Here is a 25045-nt window from a genome sequence, read left to right as displayed (position 1 = left end):
TAATAGTCTACAGGGATGCAGTGAGAAACCACTGGTACTGTCTGCACTTTACCGAGATCATCGGGCCAAAAGCGAGTGTTCTTGTGTGGATGGATGGCACCACAGATATTACTTTCTGGGTTCCATAACAAGGGATGAGTTCAAAGATTAGAAAGCACTGCTTTCTAGCAAAATAAATGTTGACATATCTGTTGAACAGGGTGGAGGGAATATCATGGTTGGAGTTTGTTTTGCTGCACCAGGGTTCAGACTTATGGGGGGGAAATGAATTGTACTAATGCATTTTGAAGCCAAATGTTAGGACATTTGTCAGTAACCTGAATCTCAAACATTAATGTTTGCCCCGACTTTTCCTTCATATCAGGCATTTGCTACCACATATTTTTCAAAAACAACAAAATATGTGGCAGCGTAAACTTTCAGTTTGAGCAACTGGAAAACATCTAAAATGGAAAAGAGCTGTTGTGCGATCGACTGTACTCATAGATTTAGCAAGAAATCGGAGTTATAGCTTTACAGACTGACGAAAAATAAGCTTAAGAGAGACAAATGGGTCGCTGCAATTCACAGAAACAACTGGATTCCAGGCACCGAAACGTGGATTTGCGGTTCCCATTTTGTATCAGGTAATGTTGGATTTTTGGGTAGCTAACGTTAATGGGGTCAAATCATAAAGTTCGGTGTCCTCATTACTTTAATTTCTAAATAAAAAAGGAACAATCACTCTTTGTGAATTTGGTTAACCTATGATATTACTGACTACAAACACAAATAAAGTCACAAAAAAAAACAGAATCTAAAAGCTCACTCATATACAGCAGCATCTGTGTGCGTAGAGACAAAACTGTTAAAAAAAAGGACATTTTAAAGAATGATTAGAATTAAGTAACAGCCCAAAATGAAGGCTCCATCTCCACTGCGAGTAGACATGGCTTCACTTTAAAGTGTGAGGCTGACAATAACTGAGACAAGAACTGCACTCATCCTCCGCAATGGCCACACACTAGCAGAGATAAAATACTGCTTCTGGAAGTTTTCCAAATCACTACTTAATCTCTTACAGTTAGTTTTCTTACACCCACATGTATAAAGAAGGTCAGTAGGTAAGACGGGGGTGGATGAACTACACAACTACACGCAGAGAGTGGACGGTGTGGTGCTGCTTGCCCGACGTGCACGTGGTAGAAAGTGCTTTAAAAGCAGAACTCACACTCACAACACATGTCAGAATCTGGAGATGCATGATGCATTACAGACAACCTCTCTCAGTAAAGTTCTTTATAGACAGATATTTACGGCCAGGCAGGAGAAAAAATAAAAATAATATTTTAGAGGATGAAGATTTTTTTTTCATTATGCACTTCAAGAAAAAAGTTGAGTAAAAAGTTGAAATGTCGAGAAAAAAGTCGAAATGTCAAGAAATAAGTACAAATGTCGAGATTAATGTTCAAGTACAATTTCGAGAAAAAAGTCTAAATGTCGAGAAAAAAGTCTAAATGTTGAGAAAAAAGGCGAAATTTCGACTTTATTCACGAAATTTCGACTTTATTCACGAAATTTCGACTTTATTCTCGAAATTGTATTTCAACATTATTCTCAACATTTTGACCTTTTTCTCGACATTTAGACTTTTTTCTCGAAGTGCACAATAAAAAAAAATCTTCCCCTCTCAAATATTTTTTTCTCCTGCATGGCCCTAATACTCTTCCGTAAGATATTTCATGTAAGTTTAAGTTTATATGCTTTTTTTTTCATTTTAAAAGGTCAAAGATCTTTTCAGCCAAGCCATTCTCTCAGTACGGCACGACATCCACCTTTAACCGAAAATACAGTGTAATACTGCATTTTCCTTGAAATGCTAAACCTGTATAAGAGTAAGCCCTAAATAGTAACTTTGCTATTTCAAGTATAATACAATCAGCCATTGGGAAATAGGAACAAAGGCTAAAGAAAAAAGATGTAAAAACACAACTTTTCCTGCAGAGAACGTTACTTTTCTTTGCATGGACTAATACCCCAAAGCTTCAGTTAGCGGTTGTGTTTCAGGTAGTGTTTTATTGAGGGCAACCTCCTCTCCCTTAACGTTTCCATCTCCTTTCTTCTCTCCATGGCTGAATCACCACCTCCTCCTCCTTTCAGACGCTCTCCTCCTCCATGTTCTTCTCCTTCTTTTCCTTTCTTAGAATCACCCTCCGTCTTCCTGCTAGTCGGCTTCCTTGTATGTGCCACAGGATAACAAAGACACAAATACAGATATGTGAATGACAAGGCAAGCAATAGAAAAAAAAACACAAAAACATGATAAATTATACAAAAAAACTACCAAAAGACAAATTCTTGATTTAATGGACACATCCAGAAGATACATATCATAAAAGTACATCCTCTTCTCAAAGGTTTTACTTATCAAGCAAGAGTGATCCATGAAAACATACGTTTTGGTGATCTGGGGCATTCAGGCGTGTGTGTGTTAACTGTGATAAGAAAGGGAACACATCAGCTGTGACCTTAGAAAAGCAACTGGTGCTGCCCATAAGTCTAATAAGAGGTATTAGGTTTTCTAAAAATGTTGCAGTTCATCATTCTGGGACTTGCTGATTGGGCTGGAGCTTCGGGAGCTGCGTGCTGACCTGCGGTCCCCACCCCTGGTCATCCCGTTGCTGGCCCCCCCTTCTCCTCCCTTTTCTCTCTCTGCAGGTGGTCGTGGGTGGCTTGTAGCTTGCATTACGGAGCACAAGTCTTTCCCTGACCCTGCACCCCAACCTGGGACTTGCTGATTGGGCCGGAGCTTCGGGAGCTGCGTGCTGGCCTGCGGTCCCCACCCCTGGTCATCCCGTTGCTGCTTCCACCTGCCTGCTGTGCTGTTGCCGTCCCTGACCCACCAGTCTGGCCCTCGGCAGGAGGGTCCCCCCTTATGAGCCTGGTCCTGCTCAAGGTTTCTTCCCTCCTAAAGGGGAGTTTTTCCTTGCCACTGTTTGGCTTAAGGTTTTTCTCCCACTAGGGGAGTTTTTACCTGCCATTGTTTATGTAATAACTGCTCGGGGGTCATGTTCTGGGTATGGGTCTCTGGAAAGCGTCTAGAGACAACTCTGTTGTATTAGACGCTATATAAATAGAATTGAATTGAATTGAATTGAATTGAATTCTACAGTGAGAAAGTACGACGAGTATTAGGGCCAAACTAAGACAAAAAAAAATTGGAAATTACGAGAATAAAGTCATAATATAATGAGAATAAAGTCGTAATAGAATAAAGTCGAAATATAATGAGAATAAAGTCGTAAAATTATAAGAATAAAGTCGTAATAGAATAAAGTCGTAATATTATGAGAATAAAGTCGTAATATTACAAGAATAAAGTCGTAACATGACGAGAATAAAGTCGTCATATTACGAGAACAAAGTCATAATATAATGAGAATAAAGTCGTAAAATTACGAGAATAAAGTCATAATATTGAGAGAATAAAGTCGTTATAGAATAAAGTCGTAATATTATGAGAATAAAGTCGTAACATTACGAGAATAAAGTTGTCATATTACGAGAATAAAGTCGTAATATTTTGAATATAAAATCTTTAATCGACTTTATTCTCAAAATATTACGACTTTATTCTCAAAATATTACGACTTTATTCTCGTAATTTTACGACTTTATTCTCATATTATTATGACTTTATTTTCGTAATTTCCTTATTTTCTTTTCTTAGTTTGGCCCTAATACTCTGTCGTAAGAAAGACTGATCCCAAGTGAAAAAAATGTCAAGGCAGTTGCCAATCTGCCAATCTTCTCCTGAGTAGATATTCCAGCAAATGTACCTCAATGCAATGTCCAGAAAAAGACACCACAAGTGTGGCTTGTATGGAAGGATTGCCCGGAGAAAGTATCCTCTCTCATAACAACTTGGCAGCCGAACTTAGATTTGCAACTTGCATCTGAATACATTTCTCGGACAATCTCCTTTGGACGAACCAAAGTGGATTTGTTTGACCATAATGCGCAGCGCTGCCACTCTGGCACATCAGTACCAATATCTGGCACCAACAGCCAAGCACAGTGGTGGCAGTGTGATGATTTGAGCCTATTTTCCAGCCACAGAACCTCGTAGTTACTGAGTCGACCATGAACTTCTCAACCATGTGGTTTTTTGTTGGGTTTTTCCTAACATTCTGTGGCTCTAGTGGTCTTTATTTGAAAGTGTGTAGACAGAAATCTTGGGGTGGAGAGAAGGGCAAGATGGATTATTAATATTCAACAGTATCAGAATAAAACATGTCAGAATATGATAATTTAATTACCCTTTAGCTATTATAAGGAATTGAATAGAGTTAATTTTAATAAGTCCTCTGAAAAACGGAATCTGATTTACAATGTAAAAAAAAAAATGTCCCTGAATCCCAAGATTTATTCAGTTTTTTACTCACAGTTTCAAAAATGCAAATTCTTTTGAGAAATATATTTCTGCCTGCATGCATGTTGAGAGATGCAATAATTCTGGTTTATCCTCTGATTGTTTTTAAAATGAGTTCCTCCTCTCTGAAGTCATCATTTTTCCACTGGACTGTTGTTGGTATTATTTTATTCATCAAATGTAAACGTGGAAGCTCTGACCTGCTCTGCTGGCTCCCCGGTGCTCTCTGTTGCTGAGAGGAAATGCGTCTCCGACGGGCCTCGTGGGTAGAACTCTGCTGCGTGACAGGAAAACGGGGAGAGATTTCAGTTAGCGCTCTCCAAACATGCACTTTTACAGTATGTGACCTTTAGTGTGCACAGCAGGAAGTCACATGCTGAGTTATTCCCATACAGGTATTTGTTTCTAAAATGCTCGCAGTGAGAAATGTAGCTCAAAAGCAGTTTCTGCAGAAATTTGTAAAAACCAGTGTTGTTTCAGCGTAAAGCAGAACGTGTTCAGTTGTTTTGGTTAAACAGAAAAATATGTGGAAGGATGAATTAGAAATAACCATGCAGAAGAAGAGTGCAAAAACTAATATGTTCTTCACAATCAATGCATTAGTCAGTATAATTATCTGCTCTCCTTCAAGAGGACCCATACAGCATAAAGTGCACTGTCCAATGATTTATGTAAAAAAATAGGAAATATATTTATCAACGCTTACCATAGCAATTTCTGAGAGGTACGCCCGCCTCTCATCATTGGTTTTATGAAATGCCTGATATGTGAAAGAAACAGAAAAAGCCAAATGATCCCTTCTTTCCGTTCATGAATAACCTTTACTCCAACTGTAATCAATCTGTTAATGGGTGTAAAGCTTGATATCTGTTTCGTGAGTGTGTATTCAATAAGTCTTTAATGTTAATGAGCAAAGAGATTAGGGATTACTGGTTGCACATGCTGTGTGCTAAACCTTTAATCAACTAATATCTCCCAGTTGAACAGAACAATAAACAAAGAACCGAGTAAACTAAGAACATACTTGCCAAGTGTAAGAAAGTGCGGGACAAAGGTTGAGGTTAATGTTTGCATTTGTACTTGTTAGGCCGGGAAGAATGCAAAATAAAACTGTCAGCCAAATCTTTTTCAATCCTCTGCTAACGATGGCTATTTGTAACTGAAATAATTATTGCATAAACAACTAAAAAGGTGCTTGCTGAGACAGAACAAAACTAGACCAGCAGACATGTGACCCTAACAAATCCTCACCACAGAAATTGTGTCTACAGGACATTTAAGACTTTGCACCTTTCCCTCCTGCTCCATTTGAAGATGACAGTTCCTCAGCTGAGTCTGGAGCTCTAACTTCTCCTCTGTCAGGAGCTTTAGATGCTCTTTAAGCATTTCCTGTAACAAAGACTTTGTATTAATTTATTTTTTCATGCAAAAGGTGTCATTCTGCAGCAAGTTGCACTTGAATCCCACTGTGCTCAGCGAGCATCAGACACTAATGGTGTAACGCAGAACCAGAATCCAAGGGGGGGGTTCATGATGAAAGCAGACGGACAAAAATGAACTGGGCTCATATATTATTCAACAGCCAAATAAAAAAGTGCTAAAACATTAAAAACAGACTGTGTCAAATTAACACCACAGGGATGAGGAATGAGACCTTGTGATTTTGTGAATTTGGAGCAGCTCCATTGTGACTGCGTAGCAGTCTGATCAAAACGCCTCTCGCAGTCTCAGTCCGTCTTACTGAAGCATAAACTGGTCGACTACACATCTTTAGTCCCCAATCTTGCAGTGACTTGTAGGATGTATTAATAGGCATGTGTTAGTTCTGCCCTTGGGCACGCAGACACCTGCGTCGTGTTTATCCTGTATCGTACAACCCTTCACTATGTGGTGTGTTAGAGTATTGTAATTAGCCTGCATTACTCTCCCATGGTTTGTAATCCTGTGATTACAGAGCTGCGATTAAACTCTCGTTTGTGGAGTCTGCATCCACGGGAGGATGGATAGCAGCTGGCGTCACAATCCTCACGCCGTTGTCTGCATTGGTTCTGTGTCTCTAGCTCTCTCTGCTGGCGTGTCCGTGTGTGTCTGCTGTCTGTGGCTCAAAGCTTTCTCAGGAAACACAAGCACATCAAGGAAAACCTCCAAAGAAAATTATTACCGTATTTTCTGGACTATAAGCCGCTACTTTTTTCATAGTTTTCAACCGTGCGGCTTATACAAAGGTTCTATTCTGTGGATTTTTCTTCCACCACTCGGGGCACTCTAACCGGAATTAAAATCAAAACTAAGACAAAATAAATGCAAAGAAGAATACGCTACCTCTTCTTTAGCAGATAGAAGTAGGTAGAAGCAGATTTCAAACAGATAAATAGATAAATAAATACCGGTTATTTTCTCTTGGTTCTGTCCCGTTTTAATCAGCAAAGTTGCTGCCGTGTTAAAAGACACTGTTAGGAAAGGATCTATTTAGGTACAAACATGTACATCATTTACAGTTCTAAATCCTTCTGTACATGTAGTAAATATCTAATCTAACAACATAAATATCTGCAGCTAAATATCTTCTTTTCTAAATAGAGCGGATGCGGCTTGTATGCAGGGGCGGCTTGTATATCTTTTTTTAATTATTTTTTAAAAAATAGAGCGGATGCGGCTTATATGCAGGTGCGACTTATAGTCCAGAAAATACGGTATTCATTATTTGTGCGTACAACAAAAAAAAGTTTTTGTGTATCAGTTTGTGGAATTAAACTGTGGAATGGTTTGAATCTGGAGTTAAAAGAATGTACAAACATAAAACAATTTAAGAAGAAATATAAAGAAATGGTTTATTTGAGGTATAAAAGTAAAGACTGTGTTTAAAGATCACCAGCTGCGTGTGTACTGCTATTTTGTCACGTTGTCTTTGTATGTTTATATACGTAGATATACGTATTATATTTATATCATAGTTATATTATATTTATGATAAGGCTTACATCTTGTATTAAACAGGTTGTTTTTGTAAAAATGATATATATTTATACAAATTAGTGTATAGTATAAAAAAGAAATACAGACATATAATTTATGTTTAGTTGTGGAAAGGGGGTGGGATTAAATAAGTTTATACTTCCTCCCATTCCTTTTCGAACATGTAATTTGAAATATGTTTTTATGTTGGGTTTTTTCTACCGCAGGTCCTTCATCCCCACAGCCATCAGACTCTATAATAAGCAACTGCAGCCACCCGAGTGCAGTAACCTGTCTCTTTGAAAGTGCAATAACCTTTGCCCGCTAAATACCTCACGTATTTTTGCACATGTAAATATTATCAGTTTTTTTGTGTTTACTATTTTTTTTTTCTCTTGTACATTGCTCATTTTTCTACATTTTATATTGCTCTTTTTTTAATTATTTAGCTATTTATTGGTTATTTCTATTTTAATTTCTTTTGTATAAACCGTTGAGCGTGTGTGTGTTTGGCTGCTGCACGATTGAATTTCTCCTCTGGGAGATCAATAAAGTCTTCTATTCTATTCTATTCTATTTTTTCTTTATGTGGTGGAATGCCCACCTGTATTTGTTTTCTTGTCTTTTTTCTTTTTTATACATGTTCGAAAAACAAAAATGAATGAACAAACAAAGGAAAATCCGCATGTATGTGCTCACCTCTGGCATGTCCTCATATGATCGGATAGAGGCCAGTCGATCTGTAAAGGAATCCAATTGAGAGCATTATGTAAGCTTGATGAAAGTATGGCACAAAAGTGCTTGAGGTGGGTGAACATGGTTAACATTTTGCTGTCTTGTTTTCTTTATTCTATCTATTTTTTTTGGGCATACTAAAACGCTTTCTTGGTTTATTCATCCTCCATGAAACAAAGCAGGTTTGATGATCATTTTCTGTAAATGTTTGACGTAAAAAGCCAAGCTTGCAGCCGTCCTTAATTGCTGCGGCCCACACCAGTATTTCTCATCCACAAATCTGCCACCTGACTCAAAGTGTTTAGATGTTTTCACACGAGAACGCTTCTGGAGAATGAGCAGAAAACTCCTAACTGATGTAAAAATGCTCCAGAGAGGTGCCTGTGTGAGCACACGGGAGGCAAGACGTGCATGCTGTGGAAATCACAGTACTTTACCTATTTACATCACAGCTAGACAGAGATGCAGAGTAAGGCTGCATGCCTGTCTGTTGCAATGAGTTTTTAATTGATATCAAAACAATATTCTGCATAACAAATAATGGAGTAAGGTCTATGGAACAGATTGAGTGTGGATTATTGATATTCATAAAACATTTGTGTGTGTGTGTGTGTGTGTGTGTGTGTGTGTGTGTGTGTGTGTGTGTGTGTGTGTGTGTGTGTGTGTGTGTGTGTGTGTGTGTGTGTGTGTGTGGGTCCGTATTTGATAGTTCCTACTTTCTGCCTACTTTCTGCCATAACTTTTGAATGGTTTGACATAGAGAGTCATGGGTGGTGTCATCGGACTTAGTTTTGAGTCCTTGACTTTTATTGGTGAAAATTGCACGCACGAGTTCATCGCTGCTTGCAGCTTTAATTATTGTTTTGTTTTGTATTCACTACTGTTTCATGTTCGAAATAAAATTTCAATTCAATTCAATTCAATTCAATTCAATTCAATTCAATTCAATTCAATTCAATTCAATATGCATTAAGATTTAACCCAAATATTGAAAGCCATAGCAATAGAAGAGGGTATGAAGCAGCAAATACTATAACCATGTCAACGGTCAAGCTCTGGAGGATTAGCTGCTGTATTTATGCATGGTCCTCCATGGTCATTCACCAAACTCCTTACTAGTCCACCAAAGTGAGTGGCTTCATTTCTGAAAACGAGTGTTTCCACACAGCATGGAGCAAGTTTTAAAAATGTCAGGGTTGTGGTGCTTGTATGAAAACAGCTGTAGCACCTCTGTCATTTCATCCATCTATCAAATCTGGTTTCAGTTTTTTCCCCGGCCCAATCTTGGGTTTGTTATGACTGAATTTGCTCAGAATTGGCCATGTGTGAGCCTTCTTTACCTTAATATTTCAGTCAGCACAATACACCTTGCACTTCTTCACACTGCACATAGATTGGGAATTTAAATTTTCAATTTCAGTTTCATTTCTAGGCTATAGCATCTATTGCAACAGAAGTTGACTCTAGGGTCAGGATGTCAGCAACATGAAAGGTCCTGCCAGTTATGCATTTTCTCAGGTTCACCTTTATGCACTTTCTTGTTTTTTTTACCCAACTGGCATTCTAATCTAGATTACATGTATATGCTTTTAAAAAAAGTGCATCAAAATTATGATACGGTCAGCATTCTTACTTCCTAATACCATACAACAACTGTAAACTTACCCATGGGGTTTCCTCTTATAATCTCCAGCTTCTCCCGGAGGAGTGAGCTCTGCCTCTCCAGCTGTCCATTTACCTCCAGCTGGCTCTCATACCTGGTCCTCCACTCATTCCCTGATATCAGTGGAAACAGAAACTCTGTGATACCAGTCTCTCAGTGGGAAACAGCACAATGGAGGGTTGCTCGGGTGACAAGAGTGGAGGTAAAAAACTCCTATTATAGTCTATATACCAACCTTCACCATCAACACCTTGCAGTCTTTCTTGCAGCTCATACACGGTCCTGCGTAGATCTGAGACGGACTCTTCCAGCGTCTCTCTACAACCAAGAGGCAGAAGATACTTTCCTTTTTTTTTGTGATAGTTTTTTATTGAGCTTTTTACCAGCATTTTACCCCCGATAAATCATATATACATAGTTACAAAGATTATATTCATACGCAATCGTACACTTCTTTACATTGTTGCAGGCATTGTAGCTTAGATAACTGGGCTGTTTCCCCACCCCTCCCCTTGCTGCTTACAGAATCTGTGGTATCTAAACATAGGAGAAAAGAAAGAAGAAAGAGAAAAGAAAAATAAGGAAAAATAAATAATATCTATAATGTAGGATAAAAAAAACAAAAAAAATAAGAAAACCTTTTCTTTCTCATTCAATGACATACAGGGCAGCAGAATGAGGAAGAATTTACGAGGCCACTACCTCCTTTCATTCCTTACAATTGAATGTGCATTTAAAGTTAATTTTATGTACATAGTTCTAACTTTCTCAATTGCCTTAGACAGACCCTCAACATTTTCTGCTTTGGCCCCATTAGAACGGGCAATAGAAAGTTCTAAGGTCAAGATGTCGTACAGCATGGCAAGTGTGGCGGTTTCCACATCATTATTTTCTTTGTGCCTGTCAAGCCTAAAAACAAAAGTCTTCTCTGAGAGAAATTAATTGAGATATGGGAGTCATCGTTTAACAACAAAATAATTGGATTACAAGGTATACTGGTTCAGATTATATCACCCATCCGGGATGCTACTCGAGACCAAAAAAACTCTACACCTGGGCATTGCCACATTGTATGCAAGTAAGTTCCTATTTCTCTAATGTTACACAAGGGACAGATGGGAGTAGAGCAGAGTTGTAGTTGGCAGCATTTCCTGGGAGTGTAATAGATACATTGAAAATGAGTCATTTGATGATTAAAATTTAGTGATGTAACCTTGCTTTGTTACATGAACTTGCTTCCATTCCTTCAAATCGACATTCCATACTTTAGTCACCCCCATTGTAAACCCTGTAGCATCTTGTAATTTTAGATATAAAAAGGAAACCAATCCTCCCGATTTGGTTAATAACCAGTACTGGAGTTGAGGGGGGATGAGGGAGATGGCATCCCCCCCTGAAATAAAAACGGTCAAAATCATCCCCCCTTTCCATCCCTTATGTCATTTCATCAATGAATGTGGTTTTACTGCTATTTCAACATTAGTCATTCACCTGTTTCAAGTAAATTTTCACTTGAAATAAGTAGAAAAAATCTGCCAATGGGACAAGATTTATCTTCTCATTACAAGCAAAACAATCTTGTTCCACATGCAGATTTTTCTACTTATTTTAAGTGAAAATCTACTTGAAACAGGTGAAAATTGTCGTTTTTTCCAGTGATGAGTCTTGTTTTAAGTGTAATGAGATTTTTTTATTAAAATGAGACATTTTAACTAGAAATAAGACAAATATTCTTGTTAAGATTTTGAGTTTTTAGTGATAAAACCCACCATCCCCCCTGATTTTTTTTTACAACCCGAGTACTGTTACAGTAATAACTAAAAGCTTAAGATGAGGGTGTTCAGAAAGAGGAGTATTGCATGGAACTCCATAACCTAGAATAGCATTTCTCAATTGTAAATAAAAATAAAAAGATGTTCTAGGTAGATTATGAGTTTTGAAGATCCTTCAAGAAGATGCTTTCCCAGTAAATAGGGCCTGAACACTTACAGTACTATAGGTTCCTTCAAAGTTTATAAAAGGTAGATTGCATTAAGAAACTCACTTTATCTTTCTTTCTTCTTCAAAGTCCGCCTGCAGCCGTGCCAGATCGTTTTTACCACGGTCACTGTCTTTAGACATGTTAACTAAAAGCTTCAGGCTCCGGAGGAAAAGTTTGTTGCTCGGTTTCCATGGAAACCGCCCCTTCCGTCTGTTAAAGGCGGACAACTTTACTGGAGTTTTTTATTTTCTCTATATGTATAGGCCTACATTTATGCTTTTATTCTTTTATTCTTGATAACTTTACAGGAGTATTAACCACCAAATTGAAACACATTGAACCCAACCTACGTCGCAACCCGGAACTCGGAAGTATTTCACTGAAATAATAATAATTTTCTCTTCAATGCAGTGAAGTATTTCATAAGATTAAAAAAGTATTTCTAAAATAAAGTACTTTCCTCCTATGCAACCAAGTTTACTGATAATATTAATGGTTTAGTGCCTCAATATTTTGCAAATTAAAAAAAAAATACAGAACAATACCACAAAAGTAGTTTGGTGACAAACTTTATACAAGAAAACAGAAAACCATGAGGTAAAGAACCACTAAATAACTTAGAAAAAATGCACTCTAAAGTTAATTACAATACTTCACATGAATTTAATAACATGCCAAACAGAAATTACATAATAACCATGTTATTCATAGTTAAAACATAATTCACATTTCGTTGAATAGTAATGAAAGGAGGAGCGTTATTAGGCTGACAGGGAATAACACATTTCCTGCAGAAACCTATTCTTTCTTCTCTACCTCCTTCTTCTCCGTGTGTTCCTGCTCTTTGTTCTCTCCAGCCTGTTCATGTTGTTCCTCCTTTTGCACATCCGTCCCCTCACTTTCTGTCCGCTGTCCATTGTGGCCTCTGAAAAAGGCCTTGGCCGTCTTCTTGCCGGCCGTCTTCAGGAAAGCTTTGATGCCCAGATTGTCAATGTTGTGTGCAGTCAAACCAACATTGGCCACTGACTTTAGAGCAGTGTCTGTGGCCTGGCTTGCATCGTCCCCATACCTTTACCATAAATAATATATGGGCTGTGGTTAGAGGAGAGTGTGGTTGCTGCTGTCATTCATGTCAAAACATTTTGGGTTAAGAAAAACACCCAAATCTCACATTGAAGCTGTTTATTAGGGAATAGATGACAATAAAAGTCTGAAAATCATATGAACAAAAAAGAGCAGGATCAACCCAACGCAAGCCGACATTTAGCCGAGGTAAGCATGGACTAACCCAGAAAGGCACGCAGCAGAGGGTTACACTGAAGCCCTGAAGCAGCACGTATCACAGCAGCAAGTCAAGGGATCCTCACGTCCTCCGAGGAGCGTTCAGGCACAATATAGCAACAAGTAATCCCTCCAGCATAAAAAACACACTCCAGGCTGCATTTATGGTCTTGTTGTGCATCAATTAGAGCAGGGGTCGGCAACCCCAAATGTTGAAAGAGCCATATTGGACCAAAAAATATATATATATATATATTTCTGGAGCCGCAAAAAATCTTGTAAAAAAGTCTTGTATAAGCAGAAAAGAAAAAAGTCAAAATGTCGAGAAAAAAGTCAAAATTTCGAGAAAAAAGACGAAATGTTGAGAAAAATTCGAAATGTTGAAGAAATAGTCAAAATTTCGTGAAAAAAGTAGAAATGTTGAGAAAAAAGTCGAAATGTCGAAAAAAAGTCAAAATGTCGAGAAAAAAGTCGAAATGTCGAGATTAATGTTGAAATGTCGAGGAAATAGTCGGAAAAAGGAAGAAAAAAAGAGAAAAAAATGTAAAAAAGAAGAAAAAAAGGAAGAAAAAAAAGAAAAAAAGGGTAAAAAAAGAGAAAAAAAAAGGTCAAACATTTTTGAAAAAGCTCCAGGAAGCCACTAGGGCGATGCTAAAGAGCCGCATGCGGCTCTAGAGCCGTGGGTTGCCGACTCCAGAATTAGAGCCATTACGCGTCGCGTGAAGACAAAGCCTTAAATTGCACAAATTGTAGATGATGTGCATTTCTTGCTCTGTGTGACTCATTGCTTGTTAGTGTCTAACCTGGTTTGGGTTAGTGAAAGTAGAGAGTATACGTGAAAGCTTTAAGCAGGATCAGTTGTTAGTTCACAAGGAAGCCTTTGCCTTTTACTCCCCCGTGCAGTCATTTGTTGCTGGACATGTTTAAAAGATTCTCTAAGCCCCTAAATCTGAAAGGAAAAAGGCATGAAAGCAGGTCAGTGCACCAAGATACCAAAGAGAAAAAGAACATCACAGACAAGACTAAGGCTGCTTTCTCAGCCAGCCTTCTACTTCTGTTTAAAGTGAAATTCACAGAAAGACGGTGGAAACAAGATACGCAGTGATTCATTGAGGACCCAAAAATACAAATATTCTGAATACAGAGGGAGGCATGAACATATTTGAACTTACTTGTACTTCACTGTTTGAACAGTCTCAGTTGCAACACCTTTGCAAACATTCTTTGCTCCAGACTCCAGACTTGACCAAACAGTAGAGAAACCTTATTTTGAATGAATAAACACATTATGAAAAAAGTTAAGTTCTCTTAAGTTCTGATGATCAATCAAACGTTTTACAAGACAAGTAAACCTGTTCAACATGCTCCGTGTTCAACACGATCAAAGCTGACTGTACAAGAACAGGCCAGTTCCCTGGGTGATCTAAGCTGCTGCTTGTGTCCTGAAATGTGACGTGCCTTGTACACCGCTGGCTGCTACAAACTTGGCTCCGTCCAGGTTGGAAGCTCGGCCCTCTTGGGTCTTCTTCATGGACTCCGGGATCAGCTTAGCTCCGTGTTTTTTCACACGGGGAGCCACCTTGTCTGCTACTTGCTCTGCAATCGTACTCACGCCGTTCACTATAAACACAATGAGGAAATAAACATAAATGATCACAGTAAATGATAAAAAAAACAACTACCGTATTTTCCACACTATAAGGCGCACTGCATTATAAGGCGCACATTCAATGAATGACGCATTTAAAAACTGTTTCCATAAATAAGGCGCACTGCATTATAAGGCGCACTAAATATCTGGTAAAATACCGTACTATAGTGGCTGGGGTTGAGTTACGTATCTACCTGATGGAGCTGCGCTACAGGAAATGCTACAAAATCCTACAGCAAATACAAAAAAAAAAAAAAGAAGAAAAGTACCGTATGTCAAACTTTATTAACAAAATAAAAACATGCTTTGCTCCGTCTTGTCAAAGTCTCCATGATACGGGTCGGCGTCGCTGCTGTTGTCTTGAACGTCTGTGACGATTCCTGACGTTTTTAGCGCCATTACTTCGGCGACACCAACTACATTACCCACAATCCCCCTGACTACAGTAACAGAAATTACCGTAATCATCATATATAAGGCGCACTGCCAGTTTTTGAGAAAATAAAAGGCCTTTAGGTGCGCCTTATAGTGCGGAAAATACGGTACTTTAAATCAACTCCATAGTTTTATTGCAACCACTAGAAAGAGGTTAATAACTATAAAGTATGAAAGAAACTAAAACAGAGGAAAATTCTGGGACTTCTTTGCCTAGTTGGCTGGTTTCCCACGTGGGCGTCGTGCATCCTCACCTAGGAACTGGCTGACTCGGACAGCGCCGCCCGTGGCCTTCTTGGCCACATTCAGACCCTTGCTGACCCGGGGACTGACTTCAGACGGCGTGTCCTCCGGTGTGATGTGGTCCCTGATCTTGGCGGCTCCTTTGTGAATGACCTTCCCAGTGACCTCTGCTCCTTTAGCAAGGGACTCACTTAACCGTGTAGCTCCTAGGAAGAAACTCAAGTTAACTGTTATGGTCTCTGCGTATCTAATACAGCCACATGTACAGGGGGTTGAACAATATGCTCCTTGAGTAAGGTAAGGTAAAGTTATGTAAGGTAAGGTAAGGTAAGGTAAGGTACAGGACTGTCTCAGAAAATTAGAATATTGTTCTTTATTTTCTGTAATGCAATTAAAAAAACAAAAATGTCATACATTCTGGATTCATTACAAATCAACTGAAATATTGCAAGCCTTTTATTATTTTAATATTGCTGATTATGGCTTACAGTTTAAGATTAAGATTCCCAGAATATTCAAATTTTTTGAGATAGGATATTTGAGTTTTCTTAAGCTGTAAGCCATGATCAGCAATATTAAAATAATAAAAGGCTTGCAATATTTCAGTTGATTTGTAATGAATCCAGAATGTATGACATTTTTGCATTACAGAAAATAAAGGACTTTATCACAATATTCTAATTTTCTGAGACAGTCCTGTAAGGTAAGGTAAGGTAAGGTAAGGTAAGGTAAGGTAAGGTAAGGAGAATAACAAAACAAAACATTGACGGACAAACAAAACTAATGCTCCAGATTGAATAAGCAATATAATAGATAAATACATAAATAAATAAATAAATAAATAGAGGATGGGAAATCATGTCCTATTTAGGGCATTAATAGCTGAGGGGACAAAACTACATTTATACCTTTTAGTCTTGCACAAAGCCATTTCAAACCTACGGCCAGAAGGGAGATATTGGAATTCTCCGTGTAGTGGATGAGATGTATCATCTAAGATGGATCAGCTAGTCTGTAGCTGCCCAGTAAAGAGGAGAGAAGTTGAGTTGTGGATTTTTTGAAAGAGAGGGAGCTACAACCTTAGGGATCAGTTTAATTTAAAAGTTCTCAACAGACGCACAAACACTGAAGAGCTTCTGTATGTCGACCTGCAGATGAAACTGTGGAACAGCCTGAACATGGAACTAAAACAAAGTCAAAACATATCACCATTTAAAAAAAGATACAAAGAAACATTCTATTCAAAATACAGATGCAAATAAACATGTAGATATGAACGTTTATTAATATATGTAGATATATAGATGTATATTATGGATATAGATATGTTATATGTAGGTATGTATATGGATATATTGAGTTGTATTATACGTACAGTAATTGTGTCTCTATATCTCTATTAATATATATTGATTAATAGTTATATGTAGATATATCGATATATAGATTTATAGTAATTTTCATTTATGTAATTACTATAAATCGAATAATCTAATAAAGGTAAATATATGAACCAGTGTATATATAGCATATCTACTCGTATATAGTTATTCAAGTATATTGTTATATCATTGCTGTCTATTGTTCTATTGTATTATATTGTAGTATTATAATAAAGTAATGATAATGTAATACTTTGCATTATAATTACTTCTATTAGTACATACATACATAGTAGCACAACTATAAACGCTGGGCATTGGTTTTGTTTTCTTTTGTTTGCTTTGATTTGTTTGATTTTGACTATATTTATATATACATATAATTGAGTATTATATCACTGTATTGAACAGTTATTAAAGTAGGTATGTGTGTTTTATAAGTTTATTGAAACTCTTGTTATATGTAAGAATGTATGTAAGATTCAGGGGTAGGACTGGATAAGTGGTTACTTTAATCCTACTTCGTTTCAAACATGTTAGTGGAATCTTCAAATCTCCAATTATTTTACTGTTCCATCTCACAACACTCACTGATTCCCACACAGGAGAGACTGCTGGGTGGTAAACACCGCCCCCTAGTGGTCGATTCTTGTGGCCATCTGCATATTCAGTCTGTGTAAAACATGCCGCTGTTAGAGACGTCATTTGTGAACTCACCTGACAGGATTCCTTGTGCCATCTTCTCACTCCACCCCGGCAGTGGTAGTTTGTCCTTCTCAGCCCCCGGTGCTGTCAGACCTGTCTTCTCGTGCAGGGGACCCAGGGGGACTTTGCTGCTTAAGTTCATCACCTCTGCCTCCGTCCCTTCTGGGCCCTGTCAGAACATCATTACGACACATGGTAAACAGTTGTTATGATGGGATGTGCATCAGCGCTGTGGTGTTGCAGCTCCAAAACTATGGAACAACCTGTCTCAGCAAATCAGACATCATCCTCCCTGTCTGTTTTTAAATCCCTTCTCAAAACACACCTTTTCTCCTCGGCTTTTAACACTTAGCAAGACAGTTGACTTATTTTATGTTTTTATTCTTTATGTTATTCTTCTATATTTTATTTTATCTTATTTTATTGATTGATGGTATGGCTGTTACCTTTATTTAACATTTTATTTAACATTTTATGTCTTGAGCTGTTTTGTCTTGTTATTTATTCTGTACAGCACTTTGGTCGGCTGTGGTTGTTTTAAATGTGCTTAACAAATAAAATTGGATTGGATTGGATCAGGATGCCGTTAAAAATGGTTGTACAACCGAACAGATTATAGTTGGCTCAGACTGTTTTTACCCAAAACATGGCAACATGGCAGCATGTTTTTGTTTTTCCTTTCAAACGTGAAAACAGAATGTGACGGCATGTCTAAAAGCGACAGTGCATCTAGTCTCACATCCTGGACAAAAAGGAAAACGTGAACCATGGAGATATATATATATATATATATATATATATATATATATATATATATATATATATATATATATATATATATATACATATATATATATATATATATATATATATACATATATATATATATATATATATATATATATATATATATATATATATATATATATATGTATATATATATATATATAATAACTGTTACAAAATGACACCAACTACAAGCTTGTTTTACTTCTGAGAATAAAAGCGTGTGTCAAATCAAGAATGTTACATGTCTGACATTACACATATCTGCACAAGTGCCTTGTACTTTAGAGAGCGCTTGACGTAGTTTGACATTTTATAAGAAAATGAAGGTCCTGATATTAGAAGGATGTTTGACTGCATTCAGCTTTTTATCTTAGTTTTTTTTTGCAACATCAATATAACCTGTCTTTACTGGACATCTTGACCCACAGTCCTCTGCACAGCCAAGATACATCACATAATATCTCACCTCTTCAGAACAGCTTTTAATGTGTGATTTGTTTCTTATCCTTTATCTTATCTTTTTTTTATCCTGTGGTTTTTAATTTTTCTTGATCTCAACGTTTTATCTTTGTGTCTGTGAAGCACCTTTGAGATCTTTTAAAAGCGCTCTATCAATAAAATTGATTATTATTATTATAAGATATTTAAAAATGAACAGGTACACATATTTGGAAGTGCAATTTAGAAGTACAAAAATACACTTTTAAAGCTTGTGTCAGTGGTTGACCTTTCCCCCAGTTTGTGTTTCTGTTTTAGGCCACCTGTCTTCCATCTGCCCTGATTGTTCACACCCGTGTCTCGTTACCCCCTTGTGTATATCTGGTCTTGCTCCTTGTGGTTCCGTCCGTTTTCTTTCCTCCATGTGTCCTGCCAAGTTTTTGCTCAAGATTTTTGGATCCCTGTTTTGTGTGACTTCTGATCCTGCCAAGCAGCGCTTTTGGTTTTTGCTTAATAAACCCTTTTTTTTGTTGAACTCCTGCCTCTCGCTCTCCTGCATCTGGGTCCTCACCACACCAGCCTGACAGCTTGAGGCAACACATCTACAAGCCTGTGCACTTGCTCAGAGCGACCATGTTTTAAAATACACAGAATGACATATTTCAGGATAATTAGTATCATCTTATTATTTCAAATGATTTATTGTATTAGTAGTTATAAATTAATCTTATTATTTCAAATTATTTATTGTATTAGTAGTTATAAATTAATAGCATTAAAGGCAACCAGGTTGGGGATTATGAATTATGACCCACTGTGTTTTCCAGGTGTTAGTGTTCCTGTTCAACTTAGTTTATGAAGTTAGTGCCTTAAAACTCAATTTATTTTAACTTAATTTTCCATCACTGGCAGAGCCTTCACCTCCAACTCTCACACGACTCTGCCGCAGTATGGATTTAAAGAAAACCACATGCAAGTGGGAATGCGGTTCATAAGAAACTAACATTAGTAGGTTAAGAAAAGATAAAGAAAACAAATACTGAAATGTAATAATTAGAAATAAGTAATAATAATAGTGATGAGATATTACATCTGATACTAAAAACATCAGCATCATCAACAACAAAAAGAGGAAGGCACAACATGCCATGAAACAAGGAATCATAAGGATGTTCAGGAACTCCACCCAAACTAAAGTCTTCACACTCGCACGCACGCACGCACGCTCATCTTGGTTTAGTTTAGTGTTGTCACATACTGACCTGAATCCTGAGCTCAGCCAGCTGTGATAGCAGGTCCTGAAACATCTCCCGATCAGCAGAGGGCAGTTCGGAGGAGAGAACTATGCCCACGTAAGAGCCCGGTATCTCTGCCAGGGCGTCTGGGAACATGAAGATCCCAGAGTTGGCCAGCAGCACCGGGGTGTCCGAGGTCAGCGGGTACAGCCGGTCACACACCTGCAAACACACGGACACAAAACTCATAATCACCAACATTGTTACGTGTCCTGTTATGGATCACCTGCTGTTACAGGTTCAAAGGAAATCTATGCATGCAGTAACTCATCCCATATACAATGGTATTACATCAAATAAAATCATCAAAATAAAAGCTCTAAAATACGGAAGAGTATTAGGGCCATGCAGGAGAAAAAATATTTGAGAGAGGACGATTTTTTTTTATTGTGCACTTTGAGAAAAAAGTCAAAATGTTGAGAAAAAAGTCGAAATGTTGAGAAAAAAGTCGAAATGTTGAGATTAATGTTGAAATACAATTTCAAGAAAAAAGTCGAAATGTCAAGATTAATGTTGAAATACAATTTGGTGAATAAAGTCGAAATTTCGTGAATAAAGTCGAAATTTCGAGAATAAAGTTGAAATACAATTTGGTGAATAAAGTGTAAATGTCTCCTCCTCCATCAAATCCAGTTAGAGCGACTGACAGCTCTGCAGCAGCAGCCGTAACTAACTAACTAACTTACATCCTTGGAGTGGAACGTTAAGGGTACGTTTCTGAAGTTATGCAACTGCATATGAGTGATATGTGTTTCAAATCAATATCATCATCAAATTTTGAATTTTTTCTGAACATTTTGACTTTTTTCTCAAAATTGTACTTCAACATTAATCTCGACATTTCGACTTTTTTCTCAACATTTTGACTATTTTCTCGAAGTGCATAATGAAAAAAAAATCTTCCTCCTCTAAAATATTATTTTTATTTTTCTCCTGCCTGGCCCTATTACTCTTCCGTACTAAAAGCTTTATTGTCAGGTTTTTATTCTAGGTTTTGTTTCTTTGTCATGATGTATAGAAAGCATTATTCCCTTTCCAAGGCAACCGCAGCCCCCTGTTACTCCTGATCTTTCTCAAAGTCCCACCACAGCAGCGTGGACATGGACATGGCTGCCCTGCACAGACGCAGCAGCGATGCTGCTCCATCGTGCCACTGGTATGCCGCCTGACGGGATGACCCCTGTGAGGGCACGGGACACGCGGCACTGACCCGCAGGACAACAGAAGCGCAGACTCATCTGTTAACGGGACCATTGTCTTGCTGGGAAACAAAGCAGCGGCAGAATACGGGACAGCGGCCGCCCGGTCCGCCCCGGTGGAAACAGTCATGGGTTACACTGCACTACATAATGAAAGCTTTGTAGTAGAGTTGACAGAAAACATTTGTTTTTTTAATGAATCTAAGCACAAATGCTTTAAAACAGAAGGTAGAAATGTGATTTACATAGAAGGCTCTTGAAAAAAAGGGCACAAACAGGGCTAGAGCAGATGAAATCAAACTGCCACACATGTACAGGACAGTCTCAGAAAATTAGAATATTGTGATAAAATTCTTTATTTTCTGTAATGCAATTAAAAAAACAAAAATGCCATACATTCTGGATTCATTACAAATCAACTGAAATATTGCAAGCCTTTTATTATTTTAATATTGCTGGTAATGGTTTACAGTTTAAGATTAAGATTTCCAGAATATTCAAATTTTTTGAGATAAGATATTTGAGTTTTCTTAAGCTGTAAACCATGATCAGCAATATTAAAATAATAAAAGGCTTGCAATATTTCAGTTGATTTGTAATGAATCCAGAATGTATGACATTTTTGCATTACAGAAAATAAAGGACTTTATCACAATATTCTAATTTTCTGAGACAGTCCTGTACATGCTGGACTTTTAGAGTCCAGTCAAGCAACTCAACTTCACTGTCCACAGCCACGGCATTGTTACGGGACATGAAATAATGTTACAATAAATAAATTAGGTGACTAATTCATCTGAGAGTTTTTCATCTCACTAAAATAAATTCTCAACCAAAAGAGACACAAGTCATAATCAGCAGACGTTTTTTATATTGCTGTGGTTTGATGAGCGTTGAGAAAAAAAATCCCTTCCATTCATTAAGAAAAGTAACAAATAAGTACGGTGAGATTTAGTTACAGTTGTAGTTATAGCAACACCAGTGAACACACTCTTCTCAAACACTTAGATTGGACTATTTTTAGTTTCATCACAAAGACAAAATGATCTTTAGTGATTGGTATTTGAGCAACACGGAAACAACTGTGAGTCAAATTTTAACTATGACAGTTTCCCTTGCAGGAACACCCAGCTTCCTCTGAGACACACACACACACCCCGAGGACAGCTTTTCCATCCCAGCCGTGCTGAAAAGCGCTTTACCATTACTTACATGTAAAAAAGCAGAGGGTTTCCCAGCAGCAGAATCCTTGTGCTCTCTATCCAGCGTGATGATGCGGAGGTAGCCGGGGTAAGACAGAGAGCTGACCTGGCCGTTGGGTTCAACAAAAAACAGCTGCACCCCAAACGGGATGGAAAGCAGCTCATTTCCATTTCCTCCTGTCACTTCACTCTGCTTTCCTGACCCCAGGCTGGGTTGGACAGAAAATAACCCCAGGCTGCGGTGCCCGTCTGTGGGTTTAGGTGTGTACGCCGGGGGCTGCTCCCCTGAATTCTCCATGGCTGCACTTCCCAGAGCGGCTGCAGGGACTGTGTCTGTGTGTGCAGCAGCAGCAGCAGCAGCAGGGGACGCAGGACTGAGCAGGACAGGGGCTGCACTGGGGGTTGGGGTTGCATTCTGGGTAGCAGGTATGGTGGGGTACAGATGGTGGACAGAGCTGTGTGAGGGCTGACTGTCAGCAGCCAAGTCTGGATAAAGATGAGGAGGAAGGTCCTTCAAGAGTAGGTCCCTGTGGTCTCCTGTTATCAGCTGAGGCTGGTCCGGCTCAGACAGGTGGGCGCCGAGCGTCCCCAGGGTGTCCCTCATCTTCTGCTGCAGCAGCCTGGCCGTGTCCCAGGCGGGCCCCTGGTGCCGGTCCCCTCCAGCGGGAACATCCAGCCCCTGGGTGAGATGCAACTGAGCCTTTTTGTAACACGCCACAGCTTCTGCCCTGTTGTCGGCTTCTTCTGCCACCAAGCCGAGACCCAGGGAATGAAATGCCAACTCGTACTGGTCCCTGATGAGCAGCAGCTCAGCAGGCTCGCTCATCCTGAGGAGCACAAGGTGCAGAGACCAGGTCAATACTGTCAGCTTCAGTGTGGAGTTAACCCACATTTAAGGCTGATTTATGGTTCCGCGTTACACCAACGCAGAACCTACGGCGTAGGGTACGCCGTCGATTTAACGCGGAACCATAATTCAGGCTTTATAATGCATTCTACAACGGAGTATTAGGGTCAAACTAAGACAAAAAAAATGGAAATTACGAGAATAAAGTCATAATAATATGAGAATAAAGTCGTAATATTCTCATAATATTACGACTTTATTCTCATAATATTACAACTTTATTCTCGTAATATTACCACTTTATTCTCGTAATATTACGACTTTATTCTCGTAATATTACCACTTTATTCTTGCAACATTATGACTTTATTCCAATAATATTACTACTTTATTCTCGTAATATTACCACTTTATTCTCGTAATATTACCACTTTATTCTCGTAATATTACCACTTTATTCTCATAATATTACCACTTTATTCTCGTAATATTACGACTTTATTTTCGCAACATTATGACTTTATTCTCGTAATTTTACGACTTTATTCTCATATTATTATGACTTTATTCTCGTAATTTACTTTTCTTAGTTTTGCCCTAATACTCCGTCGTATCATTCAAGTATTATAAAACCTATGAAAACTAAATACTGACTAATTGGTAGACCACACTCCACTAACGGGAGACAAGCGGAGCTGCAGGAAGAAAAGCTGTCACTTACCTGACAACGACATCCAGCAGGTAAACGCACCTGTCGCTCCGCAGAGCAACATAAACCCTGGACTGGAGGACTCTTCACGTCACTGGCTCACGTTTAAGAGAGGAAACAATGTCAGTTATGTGTTTGTTCTGGGCCGCTGAGGGTGAAATGTGAGGGAGCGGCGAACCGTCAGGTTTTTCCTGAACAGCGAGAACCTGGTGAACCTGCTGCCCAACTAAACCTGACAACACTTAGTTCTCAAGTCTTGTGGATACTCAGTTTCAAATATATCAAATAAAAAGCCAAAAGTTTAAGACTACATCTTCTTGAACACACAGTTAGTCTTTTGTTTGGCTTTAAAACCCAAAGACAGGAGGAAAAAAACCCAACAATTTAATTTTTTCAGTTTTTCCATCTTCGCGTGGACCGTCAATCAAGTCTTGAAAACGGTTTCCGTCCACTTCCTTTCAAAATAAAAGTCACAAGCTACGTAGGTTAAAAGTTGACAAGAAAGTTTAAAAGTAGTTCAAGGAATTTGTAAATTCTTTGAACCTTTATTAAACCACACAGGAACAAGAGGAAGTATTTCATTATCTTCACTGACAAACTTCGTTGTATTTTATAAATTAAACAAATCCATAGTTTGACACAAATAATTAACTAAAAATAAAGTATAATGAACTAGAAGAAAGGCAACTTAAGTAAGTTCAGCCTTTTGCTTTTCTCAGTTAAAATAAAAAGCAGCATTGATGTAACTCTAAGATAAACATACCCTGTCCCTACATGCATATAAATAATAGTGAAGTTCTTAATTTTTAACATCGGATATGTTATTATCCTGAGTTTAAAGGATGTGCAGATTTGAAGAAAAGACTGTACATTTTAGAAACTGGTTGTATAAAATCTAGTAGTTAAGCCTCTCACAGTTTCAGTGTTACCATTGCTGCTGGATCTTCCCTTCATCCTTGCAGAATAAAATGTATAAAGTCTATCTTCAAGGCATGTATCAAGTGTCCAGAAGATCAATCTAAAGATAGCTTATATTTTGACAATTCAAAATAAAAGCTTTAATTAGAATCGAACTGAATAAAACGAAACAAAAAAAGGAAAGAAAAAAAATTACAAAATGGTTT

The 25045-nt window shown here is 38.1% G+C and overlaps 2 protein-coding genes across 4 annotated transcripts; both read right to left on the bottom strand.

Annotated features, from left to right (window-relative positions):
- Window positions 1-2028: 2028 nt before the first annotated feature.
- ccdc169 (coiled-coil domain containing 169) lies at window positions 2029-11885 on the bottom strand. The gene is made up of 8 exons (XM_061740727.1): window positions 11809-11885; window positions 10000-10082; window positions 9767-9877; window positions 8066-8106; window positions 5702-5800; window positions 5118-5171; window positions 4612-4688; window positions 2029-2140 (listed from the first exon to the last, which is right to left on the bottom strand). The coding sequence occupies exons 1-8, from the start codon at window positions 11883-11885 to the stop codon at window positions 2029-2031; spliced, it is 654 nt and encodes a 217-aa protein (XP_061596711.1).
- Window positions 11886-12407: 522 nt separating this feature from the next.
- On the bottom strand, window positions 12408-23191 carry LOC133460226 (spartin-like). Of its 3 annotated transcripts, none has more exons than XM_061740807.1 (7): window positions 22376-23191; window positions 19932-20126; window positions 17455-17611; window positions 15367-15561; window positions 14485-14646; window positions 14199-14289; window positions 12408-12814 (listed from the first exon to the last, which is right to left on the bottom strand). In XM_061740807.1, exons 1-7 carry the CDS (start codon window positions 23189-23191, stop codon window positions 12544-12546), a joined length of 1887 nt encoding a protein of 628 aa, XP_061596791.1. In that variant the 3' UTR covers window positions 12408-12543. The 3 variants fall into 3 exon arrangements, with proteins under 3 accessions (XP_061596791.1, XP_061596792.1, XP_061596793.1); XM_061740809.1 differs by lacking the exon at window positions 12408-12814 and adding an exon at window positions 13748-13975; XM_061740808.1 differs by lacking the exon at window positions 15367-15561.
- Between the last annotated feature and the right edge of the window lie 1854 nt (window positions 23192-25045).

The sequence above is a fragment of the Cololabis saira genome, chromosome 14, assembly GCF_033807715.1.
Source record: "Cololabis saira isolate AMF1-May2022 chromosome 14, fColSai1.1, whole genome shotgun sequence".
Taxonomy (NCBI): Eukaryota; Metazoa; Chordata; class Actinopteri; order Beloniformes; family Belonidae; genus Cololabis; species Cololabis saira.
The sequence above is the reverse complement of the archived record's forward strand: the minus strand, read 5'-3'. Positions and strand labels throughout refer to the sequence as shown.